Genomic DNA, 13,580 nt, shown 5'->3' on the forward strand with positions numbered 1-13,580 from the left:
ACCAGAGCAGAATGAACAGAGTATTTGACATTCCAAGAGCCAGTAATTTTAGACTGAATAAAGATGGGTATTAATGACAAACACTGGTAATAATATATTTGGGGGGAAGACTGGCCTCGGAGGGAATTTCAGAGGGAATTTCTTATGTTGAATCAAAGAGTCAGGGAATACTGAGCATGTCAAAACCTGGAGATAGGAAAAAGACTTAAAATGTTGTGAAGCATACTGATTTATGTTAACAAGTGCCTATCTAACTCTGAAGAACATGTAGCTCACTTAAGACATCCCTTCCATAAAGTCACTGCCTGGGCATGTGCACCTGGAAAGAAGAGAATTCAAAGGTTTTGACATCAGCCAAGATGCTTTAATGTTTTGATTCACTGAGGGACATAAAAAGATGCATATAAAGGATGGTTAGGAGCAGTCTTACTGTGCTGTTACGGAATTACTGTTTTGCCATTCTCATTTGCAACAAGGCCAGTGACAGCTACAGAGGTGGTGTATGCAATTGCTGAAAAAGAGAGTAACTAGAAAGTTACTAGTCTTTGAAGAGTCACAGCACTAGGTGGTTCTGTAGGAGAAAGAAATGTCACATATATTTATATTTATTAATTCCTTTAAGATGCTCTTTCTTCCTTGCAAGCCAAATAATAATAATAAAAAATGTTAGTCTTGTGTCTGCTTTCTGTTGAGAACTAATGAAAAGCCATATTCACTACTGTAACTTTTGTACATTATTTAATGTGTGATTTTTAGTGTATATATTATAAAGGGACTGTACAGGAGTTTAAGCCTCTTCCTAACAGTTTGCAGAGATGATTTCGTACACGGTGGATGAAACGTGTTTTGTAGATAAGTGTAAGGTCAGTGATTAAGACATATCTTTTTGAATAAATAGGTTATTGTCTGGCCAGCTGATACTTCTTTCTGACTACATCAAGGAGTATCAACATCTCCAAAGTATCTTTGCTAAGGAAAAGCTAGACTGCAGCTGTCAATTGTCCTCTGGAGAAATGTCAAAAATTGATGTCTTGGTGAAATATCAAATGTATGAACTTTATGGAGCTCAAGGGGGAGGACAGGTCTCTGAATGGAGAAGATAGTTAAATAAGCTTTGCATGCATTTTGGGGAAAATAATTCTGAAGGTGGAGCTCGTCAAGGCATGAATCTTAAATCTGGAAAGCTGCATGAAATGTCTTGAGAGTTTGCTTTATTTGGTAGTCTGCTATTTGAAGAGAACAGAACAAACACCTTGAAGCCAAACCAGAAACGTAAGTAAGCCCAAGGGTGCATTACGTTTCATTTTCTCTGCCTCTAAATATAGTAACTGTTTCCTTAAACTCTGCATTGCAGACATATTCATTTATTTTTACTTTTGCCTTCATATTTGCATACTGTAAAGAGGGAACTAAGGTTGGCTGGCAAACCGTGGGCTTTCCATTTCCCATGGAGTTGAAGTCATAAGCAAGAGTATGGATCTGCTCCTGCAGTGCCAAAACAAGACTGGGATCTCCACTGAATTCCCACTTTCTCCTGCTTTAAGCTGGTGGGTTGGCAGTAATTGTTCAGGGTGATGGCTTTGGAGAAGCCATTCCCAATGGTAACTGTGTACTACTACTTGGATACTATTACTTGGATAATCATAGTATATTGACATGAAGCAGAATGTCTGACCCCACCCTCTCCTGGCAGTTGATGCAGCCACACATCGAAAACAGGTAATTCTTGAAGGTAACTGTGATCTGTGACCTTGGCCATGAGATGCTAAGTTCCAGATTGCCCTGAGCAGTGTGTTATCTGAATGTGGGATATGTGTAGTGAAGAGTTTGCTCAAAAAACAGGCATGCCTGTGACTGTAAAGAAAGGTCCCAGAGTTTATTATGTCAGCTCCAGAGCTGCTGTAGTGGCATGTGGAGAGCTACCTCCTGTAGTGTTCTGTGACTCATGGTTAAATACTCTAAATGGGAGGGACAAAAACCCTAAAGGATGAACTTAAGGAGCCAGTGATAGTGGCAATCAGTTTTCCACTCTTTGTGAAATACAGAGTGATTCACAGTTTAAAAAAAAAATGCCACCACAGCACTTCCTCAGAATTTGTCAGGAGACACCAGACAGCCAAGCGGTTGAGCACCAGTTTGTAAAATTGCTGAATGCCAGGTAAGTCCACAGTGGACTATGGCGACACACTGCCTCTTTGCTGAGTTATGGCATGCTCATTTCGTAGTAGAAGTTCTGTTTCTAGAGGTTGGCCTCATGAAGTCTAGTACTGATGGTATCAGACAGAGACAGTAAAATAGAATAAAATAATTGGAGTAAGGCTGTATATCTGTAGAGAACTTGTCACTTGTAGGTGTCTAGATCATGTTCATTGCTTGCTGTTAGAGTTACCTTCCTAGGGTGAGCTTGGTCCTATGTACAAAGGTTTCTTGGTTGAGCAGAGATTGTACCATTGGTCCCTACATATGTCTAAACCTGGCATTCCTGATATGCAACATTGTGTAGCTCTATGTTTCATTTTCAAACTATGTGAGTTCATGCCCCTTGAGCATTATTTTAAATTCGGTTTCAGAGGGGCTGCAAATGAAACCCATTTGAATCTGCCAAGTTTCATCAAGTGTTGTGTCAAGCTTACAAATTCTGCATGAATTTGATGCATAACATAAATCAGCCCAGGTGTGTTGAAAATGTCCCTAAGTTTTAGCATACCTTTTGATGAACTTGGTCTAACATTTAAGTTTGTAAGAAAACACAGCACTAGGGAACTTTGCAGTGTTTAATTGTTGATGTTGCCATACAGCTCTCTCAGTAGTATAGACCCTAGATGTAGGCACATATGTGACCTGTCATTAAATGGTACTTCGTCTACTGACAGTTCAATGTCTGGAGTGTGCTGCCTTTTTCCCCTAAAGATTTAGTGAAAAAATAACTCCGAGTATAAAGTTTTCCCGAAGTTCAGAAACACTTCACCAGGGAATGTTTATTAATTTTAAAAACTTTTTTCCCAGCTGTATGAAACAGAGCTAGACATATAATTGATTTATTTTTTGGAGTGTTAAGAAAATATGTTTCCCATAAAGGGAGTTTTCTGGCAACAGAAATAGTTCTGGAGCTGAATTACAGTGTTATTTGCTTGCATCTATGTTGTTAAGACTAGTGTGCACTAGTTTTCCAGCATGTCCTTATAGCTCCAGATGGTGTAGTATACCTTGAAATACACTAATTCAGAGGAAATAGAATAAATCAAATAAGTTAGGAAGACATACTTCTGCTGACCAGTTTTTTTCAGGTTAAGGAAGAGATTTGAAAGAGTGAAATACTTTTTTGAGCTATTGAAGCACAAAATAATCTGGGCTGCTTTAAAGAGCAGAACCTGCTTCTCTTCATGCTCTTGCAGTTCAGAGGTTGCTTTACGGACATTATACAGACTGTATCCATAGTCTTTCACATGTGTAATAAACAGAAGTGAAGACCACCCTTTTAAAGGAGAACTTATTTGGAGGAGTTAACTCTTTTACGATAGGATTTTAAAATATCATTTCCAGAATGTTGCAGAAGTGGTGAAGTACAAGTGTGTGATAGTACTCAATAGCTACTGAAGTGTGCTGAGGTGAATGTGTTATTGTAGGTTGCAATGTGCAGTCAGTAGGTGTGTGATTGTGAATGCCTTTACTAGAATTAATCAGTAGTTTACAAAGGGGAGATGAAATTAAAGGTCTGAAAACAAATATTGTTTACTGATGACTCATTGAAGGGGAGGCAGAATGCTATAGTATCATCAAGCAAATAGTATTGTAGGCAGCTGAACGTTTGGTTTAGAGGCAGCAGTTGGTGTTTGTGAGCTGATACTTGTGATCCGACTGGGTACTATCCAGCCAGGTTTTGGCGGCACTACGCTTTGCTGTGCTGTGCAGTGGGAGCTTCCAAGCTCCTCACGTGACTTCAGCCAGCCGTGAGTCAGGATGTTTTTCTTCTGTGCTACAATAAATACGTTCAGTTAAAGAACAGGGTGGATACTCTTGAGGACAGGCAGGCAAACTACGTTTCTCAGCGTCACCCACTGCAAGTCAGAGCTTTTAGAGTATTAATGTTTGATGATAAGTAAAATCAAGGTAGAGTATTTGTGAAGAAGTTAAAAATAGCCTTCAGTTAGGGAGAGGTTTTATTTCAAAACTCCCTCTAAATGAAACAGAAGAACAACTTCCCCTTGCAGTGTACAGCTACATCATTATTACTCCTTTCTTTCGCACTGCTATGAAATAGCTGCAAAGGCTTAACTTAAAACAGACTTGTTAAGCAAGTAAGGAAGCGTAAGAGGATGTGACATGCTTCTGGTAAATTACATCTGTCCACTCTTCAAGGATTTTGAACTGCATGAAATTTGCTTTACTGTCATGTTCTGTACTGAGAGTTTTTTTTTACAAATGTATTGCAGAGCCATTATTGCTTTGACTTAGTCGCACTTAGCCAGAATTTCTTCTGGGTCCCTACTCAAAATATGGTTATGGAAAATCAGTGGTTTCTTTTGGTTCTTTCAGTTAGGAAATGGAATCATAAATCATTCACCATAAAGAAACTAGTACTAGCTCAGAGTAAAGTATGCCTCCCTTGCTTTTCTTTTAAGGGATGCAATAAGAGATGGAAAGAAATGATAAGAAATTCATGCCGCTTCTTCTTCCCAAATATCATCCTTTTGGTTTGTTCCCTAATGGACCAACACTGATCTTTTTATATAGATTGTGTGCTCGTACTCAGATCTTCGTCTGATGTAAATTGTGGTAGCTTCATTGACTTCAGCAGAGCTGAGCTGTTTTACGACTGGCTGAGGCTTACCACAGGGTGTAATACAGGAGTGTATTTCTGTGCAACACTATAAGTTATGTCAAGTTCTGGAGCTTCTCGTAGTGGGACGTTCTGGTTAAATGTTTTTATGATTAAAATTGCAATGTCAGATTTGGATGAGTGATAAGTGTATTTAAGTGATGGATCTGCATTCTGGCAGTGTTTGTCAGAGAGTTTTTTGATGGCTTAATCTTCAGCTAGTACAACTGGTCACTTAGTTTCTTTTATTCTACTCTTCTGAGTCTCTTCTCCCTCTGTTTCTCTGTCCATTTTCTTCAATTTCTGCTCTTTGTTCTCCCTGTCTCTATCTGGTCTTGACAGGATTCTTGTTGGTTGAACACTGCAGGCAGGATGAAGAAGGTATCGTTGATACCTCTTACATGACTTTATTTTTGCATGATGAGGTCCAAGTGACAGAGAAGGTGATACTTAATTAAATCATGAGTTCTTCTCTAGGGCAGGTTCAGAGGAAGTACAATCATTCACTTGCAGGACTCTCAGGTGGAAGAATTGATAGTCTTTTATAAACTACTTAATCACTTTTACGTGGTAAAATATGTAAAAAAAATAGATTAATAAACTCCAACAGAGTAAATCAGATTGCCTTAAAAAATCCAAGGAAAGAACTGTAAAATACGAAGGACTCTATTGTCTTGAAATGGGTACACCATGTTGATCTTATCCTAAGAAGTCCTGCAGAGCAGTCAGTGTCATATGATGCTGTAGTAATATGTTTTGTCTAGCATCATGCATTGTCTTTTTCCTGCCCTTCTTCTTCCCAAGGGACAGTGAATCCCATTAGGGGAATCTTTTTGCTTTTCCTCATGCTTGGCAAGAGCATAGCCCAAGTCAGCTTTGCAGCTTTGGAGGAGAGCCCAACCCAACTTTTGGGATTCTTAAGCTTCTGTTGGGGAGCGGACACACCGTGAATTTCCCTTAACAAACCAGTTAAGGTAGATGGCTTGCCTTTGGGAAAGCAATACATCTTCTTTCCAATTCACCAGAATTCCCTTTAAATAATAATAAAAAATTCTTAAAATTAAGACAAGTTTTATTGTAGCAAGGAAAGACTCATTCTTTTTAGGAAAACCTGCAGCTTTGATTAGTTCTGGATGCTTATGAAAATACAGGTCAATCTGTGTAAGTTTTTCTGGGACCGGGGTTATCTTTTGAGATGCATGGACTCTTTAGCAAGGCATCTCTTATATCAGGCTCACTGTTCTGCCCGTAATGTCAGTTGAATTGTAGTTTTGACCAATTTCTTCTTCCTAGACTGCACGATTTGCACTGTGAAACTTTTTTTCTTGCTGCACAAGAGGTAAAGATTACATATCATACAATGCATTATCTGTAAAACATTTTAATTTCCAGTCTGTGGGATGTCACTGGTTATTTGTAGATCTCACATGATGATAATATAAAGGACCGGCTTGCATGACCACATGCTTTGGGGGTTCAGGCAAATACTCATGCTATGTGAGTGGACTCAGTGCTTTGGTCTACTATGACAGTTTCTCTTCTCTTAATTTCTGCTTGTATATTTAACATCATGAAGTACAGCCTCCCTTTCCTCAGTTTTCCTATTGCCACACCTTGTAAATAGAACTGAAACTACTTTGTGGCAGGGACAAAATCAGTTTAACAAGTGATTAAGTTAACAACATGAGAGAAAAGACTAGGGCAGTCTGATCCCCCCTCAATGTAAGTGGGGGTAACTCTACTGTCACAATTAAAGTTGGCCCTTTTGCTGTTGTGAAATGCATGAGGTAGGGAAGTGTGTCATGGAAAATGGTGATGCAGCTTCGTTTACTGTGCGTTCAGGGTGACTTGCTTCCTTGATGAACGAGGCTTCATTTCCCCTGTGTAAAACTCAACTATTTCTCCTCCAGCCCTGTCCCACAAAGTGCCATTTAAATGATGGGGAAGATTTTAAGAAGCACTTTTGCTCTGCAGATGTTCTAACTAGATCTTAGTGTTAATTGCAATAGGTCGGCAATCATTGCTGACTTCCAGACATCAGTGCTTGATCTCTGAACAGTCAAAGCCATGGAAGTATTCACTTTCATACTTTTTTCTGTCTTGCTTTTTCAACAGTTACATCGCAAACCAGCGAAAGTTAGAAAGCATCAATGACAATGAAGTTGGATTTTATGTTGGACTTAAAAATCTGTAAGTATATGGGATGCATATTTTATAAAGCTATTTTTTCTTTATTTCTTTTATAGAAGTATACAGAGACCTTATCAGAGTGTAGGCCTAACTTTGTGTGTTACAGAGGACAGTTGTAGATCTTGCAGTTCAGCCTTGTTGAGATTTCATCCACACTCTTATTTTAACCGTTACTATCATTATGCTTTCCATTATATTTTAAATGAAATATTCTAACAGCTTTATTTATTTTCTCAGGACCGTGGTGGATTCAGGCTTAAGATTTGTGTCCCGTCAGGCATTTGTGAAAAACGTCAACCTACAATACATGTGAGTAAGAATAGTGTCTGCCTTCTATGCCAAAACTGCCCAGCTTGTGTTAATTTATTTAACTGTTAATTTATTTCTCTCTTTTACCATTTCTGTCACAAAAAATGTTTTAACAGGACAGATTTAAAATGCTCTTCTCTCATTACTTGACCCTAAATAAGATATGTATGGTAAGGAATGGGCAGAACACAGGACATGTACGGTAAGGAACTGGCGGACCACAAGAACATAATGTTGGGTAGCAAAAAGACTGTCCAGTTCATTATTCTGTCTCTAACAATGGACTCTGTCTTTTGTGGTAAGTAGTGTAGCTCAAAGAGTGCCTCTCTCAGCTGAGCGAGTTGGTGCCAAGGGTATGATGTCCACACTGTGCATCACACTCAGTGACATGGGTTTGACTAGTTCTAGTCTGATTCAATGGGCTGAACATGTTGTAGCAGCTACAGTGCAGTAGGTGCATGCATGGAGCACATCTAACGTACTTTGACCAGCGTGCATACCCAGAGACTGTGGCGTGACTGTGAACTTAAGTCTTGGGGGTGATCAGAAGATTCACTTCAGAAGCTCATTCAAGATCTGAACTAACACACCCAAATATAATATAAGAATATAAGAGTGAGGTTACTTTCACACCCAAATGCCATTTGTGGTTCATGAACATCAGGAAGCAGAGTTGGTGCCTGTGCAGCTTTTTGACTATGTTTTTCTAGATTACTTACGCTTTAGATTTAGCAAAGGCTGAACTGATCAAAGTTCTTTATAAAAGTACAGAGCAAAATGATCAGCTAAAATGAAAGGCTTTGTTTCTTTTTAATATAAGTACATGTCCCTGAAGGACTGTAGTGCCTTTTGGTGGGACAGACATGGAGCAGCTTGCTTTGCTACTTAAAGGGAAAACTATGGATCTAGTCCTACGTAACATTGAGATCTTGTGAGGGGCTCAGTTCCTCACAGGTACCGTGTTTTAGCCAAGTACTCAAGTGTGTGTTTCAGTCCATCCATCTTCATTAGATATGTTTTGCACTTAACTTAACCCTTTGCTTTTGTTAAAGTCCTAATCAGATGGGGAAGACATAAGGCCAAGCCTCGGACTTGTAAGCTACTTCCTTGTAATAGGGAAGAACTGCTGAGCAGAGCACGGGGCTGATTGCTTTGCTAATGAAATGGAATCACTTTCTGCACCTGTGTTTTCCAAAGAATGGCAATTAATTCCTGTAAGGAAGTGAATGTGAATGTTCATATCTGCCTAAACAGTAACTGCTGTCCTTAATGTGGAACAGTCACTGGAGGAGTGTGAACCAGATCTTGTCAGCCTATGAGGCTTACATATTACTTCATATAGTCATTAATAAAGTAAATAGCTTTTACTGTAATCGGTTGGTGATATAAGGGAAGTATCTTCTAGAGTGAATTAATGTGTTTACCTGTGTAACAATTGCTCAGTGAATTATGGTTGTAAAAGATGAAATTCCCTAAAACCAAGTGCATATGCCCTGGCTGGGGAAATGCTCAATAAGAACTTACTGGCTGAGAGGCATATTTACAGAGAAACATTCAGTGGCTGTGTGGGGACAAGAATCTCAGCATAATGCAGCAGAACAAAGCAAATTCAGTCTGGGATCAAAAGGAATTTTGTGTTAGATTTTTACATCTTTTGCCCATTACCTTAGCTGTTGGGAAGGCATCTATTGGAATATTGTATATAGATTAGGACACTGAATCTAGCCATCTTGAAAGATATTACAGAGAAGAGCAACAGAGCTATAAGGAGCTTGTAAAGCAAATAATATAAGGAGACTCAGAGGCTGAGTATGTTCAGTCCGATAGAGAGAAGACTGAATAGGAACATACGTCTTCTTATCTTTAAAAGAAGACCAATTACAATGAGGAGAGCAATCAGTTCTCTCCATGACCGTGAGTACAGAGTGAGAAATAATGAGTTTAATTTGGAGCAAGGTAAATAGATGTTTGGAAGACCTTCCCAGCTGTATGGGCAAGTACACGCTGCAAAAGGTAACTAAGACAATTGGTGAGATTCTCTTGATAGGCTTTTTTGCCTGTTTCCTTAGGGAAATGGGTTTCATGCAGTCACAAAATGTCTCCATCTCCAGTGGTTGCTTCTAACCAAAACTTACACAGGTAAGCAGGTTTTCTGAAAACTGACCATTGGACAGGACAGGGAGACCCTATTAGAGTTCCCACTTAAGGGAGAAGTATCATTGTGCTTATATGACCTGCTAGGCACTACAGAATCCATGTGGGCAAGATGTCTTTAAAACACTTCAGCCCCAGGAAAAGCTTCAGCTGGAGCATGCAGTCAAACATGGAATATGTATCTGTTGGTAAGCAGGCTTTACTAGATCTGTAGTTCATGAAGCTGCTTGTTAGAAACAAATTAGGCTGGCTGACATCTGTTTGGTTGATGTACATGGAATCCTAATCCAGAATACTTAACGTTATGAACCAGGGGCTTATCCAGTCTCATACTGTGTTTGCTTTTGGTGGGGATTTAGTAATGTTAGCAGACACAGGATAAGCCCAGATAAGATGGAAAATACTAAGTGGCACCACCTGTTCTATATGTACATGACAAAGCAGTAAGTATGGAGACATTTTTTTGCCGAGGCTGATCTATTATCCCTGAAAAAAATGCATTTGTTTGTTTTCTCTGGCAAGTCTTGATGCACACTAAAATGTTTCTGAAAGCCCCAGTGAATCACTGCTTGTTGTCATCAGCAATAAAACACCTGTTGGCTGCACTGGGAATGAAGTGCAGCCCCTGTTGTGGTTGGGACAGTGAAAACTATTAAGTGCTGAAATCATTTCACTTTGCACGAGTAGCCTCCGAATACAGGTCTTTGAGAAGTCTTGCATTTTATTTTGTAACAACAGTTTGTTACTATCCCATAAAGAAAACAAAAACTGTTTTTGTGATACTATTACAGTTTTCTTTTCCTTCTGTGAAACAGCTTTTGATGTAGTTAAGGTGCTTTATTATATGAATGTAGTATTTATTTTATGAATCATATAAGAATATCAGATTATAAGGAACTTATTAACACACATTTCCTTAAGCCCTTTTTTGTCATTACCTTATTTTCTTGGCCAAACTTCTGTAGCCCAAATATCTTTCTAGAGCTATGTATGATGAGAAGATTTGAGTAATAACATAAACAACAGGAAAATAAATGCTTTAATAGATATTACTTAAGTGTATTAGTAGCCTTGCTCATCTAATTCTGGTATTCTCATTGACTTTAGACTCAAATTAGTCAACAGTGGCATTTAACAAGCTATTAAATAGTCCTAGTTTAGTAGTGCTGTAGTTTATAAGCTTATCTGCTGCTAACAGTAATTTTAATGGACCTGTGTAATACACATGCATGGTATACTGTCAATACCTTTAAACATAAAAATACATTTCATAGCAAGTGCATTACTTCCAAAAATGTTTAAAAATGGCTATTGTTATGTGCCAGGCTGTGTATAATTGCATCACTGAATCATAGATTTGTGAGTGTAGTATACATAAAACTCTAGGTATTAAGATGTGTTTGTATTTCTACACTGTTCAGGTTTAGGTAAGGCAGCCAAATGAAACCATTTGAGACCTTGCGGCAGATTTTCCCTTGCACACAGGGCTGGCTCCAGCCATAGTCAGAGCAGGCAGTTGCCTGTGGAGGGAGACAGAGAGTAGCAAAATGGCCATTTCTTCACCTCTTCCCCCCAGTACTTAAATCTGTTCCCTCCTCTTCCTTCCTGCCTCCCCTTGTCGGGAGTGGTGTAGATGGTAGAGCTGTGCCTGTGTTGCTAGCTGTGTAAATATTTATGCAGCTTCTCAGGCTGCTTTTGCATTCCTCACATTGCCACAGGTTTGCTTTTAGCTGAATTAGGGCTAGCAAGTTTAAAGTGAGCTTGATATTAATATGTGAAGTACAGGCATGCTTTTGACTGAATTTGGGTCCTATCCTTAGGTATAGCTTTGGAGCCAGGCTCTGTACTCCAGACTTTTTTTTTTTTTAAGAAAAAAAGGCTTTAGAACCCTAGGTGGATCTTCTTTGGGCTGCTCACCATGATCTTTTTATGTGTAGTTGAATTGGGGAACTAATTTGTATTCTCATTCCATGGAAGTGGAAGTGTGATCCTTAACTACTCAATAATAAGCTTGGTAGTGATTTTTTCACTTAACATGAATTAAAGAGACTGCAGCAGGCATCTCTATAATCAATATAAAGTGCTCAATTTCTGAAAAAAATACATAACATTAAATTTACTGTCAAAGTATCATTTAAGTAACAGTGGTAACAGGGGTCTGAAAAATTTCTATTGAATTACTTGTCAGTTTGAAAAACCTTAAAGCGCTAAACTACTTGGGAGGAAAGGCTACAGTCTTGGAAGCACTGAATGTTTCAACCCATGATTGAGAATATAGGCACAGGAATTTTTAATTACTTTTCTTACTATTCTTACTTCCCTTTCCTGGTGTGTATCAAGCACAACTGGTAAAAATCTGAAAACACAATTAAAACTATCAAGGTGCTTTTGGTTTTTCGAAACTGGAGTTGTTAAAATAATGACTCCTTATTCTTTTGATAGTTCTACTTAAATTATCAGTCCCATTTTTTCACTGGCTCACATGGAGTCATTGATACCTGCACAAAGTGTTCAGACAGTAACATACCTGGTGACATTTGGGCAGTAAGTCTGGCTCATGAATCTAAGCAAGGGCTATTCTACTGCCTAAAGGTTTGCAGTAATCCTCCAAAAGCAATGACTGGCCTGAGGCTAAATGACAAGAAGCTATAGCTATGGCAGCACCTGATTCTCACAGTCTGCTCTCTGATAGAGTTCATAGCTCCGAAGCAGGCAGTTCAGCACCTCACGAAGAGATAGGATGAGTAAGTTGAGCAAGGAAACATGTAAGCAGCCAGGAGGAAGTCTTTAGGAAAGATGGGACTTCAGTCCTGCCTGTGAAGTAGGGGGGCTGTTATGCCCATGCTGGGTGACTAACAGCAAACACTCTCCCAGAGTCAGTCTTTATGTTTTTAAGATATTCTTGAAATATTTTTTTTTAAGGTGTTATTTTCTTAAAAGAAAGAAGAGAGAAATACTATCTCAGAGGATGGCTGGGGCTCTTCTGTAAGATGTTTGTGGCCCATTTTCAGATCTGTATTGTGATACTTCAGGATTTAGAAGGTGTTGGTGGTAGAGGGTTTGAAATCTGCTTTGATTTGCCTTGGTCTGGAATCAGAGTTTGAGCCTGGCTCTCCCGTTAGGGTGCCAGGGAAGAGCATACCTCCTGCCTCAGGCAAAGGTAAACCCATTCGTGGGATTGCTTTTGCTCAAGGGCCTGGGTGCACTTGGTGGGTGATGCAAAAAGATGGAGAAGTCCGATGTGTGCCTCAAGGGGATTTGATTTTAGGTGGAAAGCTGCTGTATGGAGTCCTACACGACAAGTTGCAGAAACTGCTGAAGGAGAAGGTGAATCGAGTCAGTTTGCAGAGGTGAAAGCCATCCAGCTAGCATTAGATATTGCTGGAAGAGAAAAGTGGCCAGTGCTCTATCTCTATACTGACTCATGGATGGTGGCAAATGCCGTGTGGGGGTGGTTACAGCAATGGAAGCAGAGCAACTGGCAGCGCAGAGGTAGGTAAACCCATTTGGGCTGCTGCAGTGTGGCAAGATATTGCATCCCAGCTAGAGAATCTGGTTGTAAAAGTACGTCATGTAGATGCTCACGTACCCAAGGGTCGGGCCACTGAAGAACATCGAAACAACCAACAGGTGGATCAGGCTGCCAAGATTGAAGTGGCTCAGGTGGACCTGGACTGGCAACATAAGGGTGAGCTATTTATGGCTCGATGGGCCCATGATACTTCAGGCCATCAGGGAAGAGATGCAACATATAGATGGGCTCGAGATCGAGGGGTGGACCTGACCATGGACACTATCGCGCAGGTTATCCATGAATGTGAAACATGTGCTGCAATTAAGCAAGCCAAGTGGTTAAAGCCCCTGTGGTATGGAGGGCGATGGCTGAAATATAAATTTGGGGAAGGCTGGCTTCAGCTCAACAGAGATTTCCCTGAGGAACCCACTGTCTGATGGTTAGGGAGTCCTCCTGATGCAGAAGAGCAGGGTCCTCTGCTGTGTGGAAACCAGGAGTCAAACCTGGTTGTCACACGACCTGGAATATGTTGCCTCCCACTAGAGTGGTGAGTGGCATGGGTACCTGTCTGCAGGTAAAGCCCACTGTGTATCT

At 39.8% G+C, this 13,580-nt stretch overlaps 1 protein-coding gene across 8 annotated transcripts in view; it reads left to right on the top strand.

The window, feature by feature from the left end:
- Positions 1-13,580, top strand: part of NTRK2 (neurotrophic receptor tyrosine kinase 2) — a 206,705-nt gene that overhangs the window by 10,660 nt on the left and 182,465 nt on the right. For all 8 annotated transcript variants that reach the window (XR_012649128.1, XM_075021595.1, XM_075021588.1 and 5 more), the window contains exons 2-3: positions 6,935-7,009; positions 7,247-7,318. Coding sequence is in view for 7 of the 8 variants with exons in the window: in XM_075021595.1 (XP_074877696.1) it covers positions 6,935-7,009; positions 7,247-7,318 (147 nt within the window). In the remaining variant the exon portion in view is untranslated. The remainder of the gene's footprint in view (positions 1-6,934; positions 7,010-7,246; positions 7,319-13,580) is intronic.

Source organism: Buteo buteo, chromosome Z (assembly GCF_964188355.1).
Source record: "Buteo buteo chromosome Z, bButBut1.hap1.1, whole genome shotgun sequence".
NCBI lineage: Eukaryota > Metazoa > Chordata > Aves > Accipitriformes > Accipitridae > Buteo > Buteo buteo.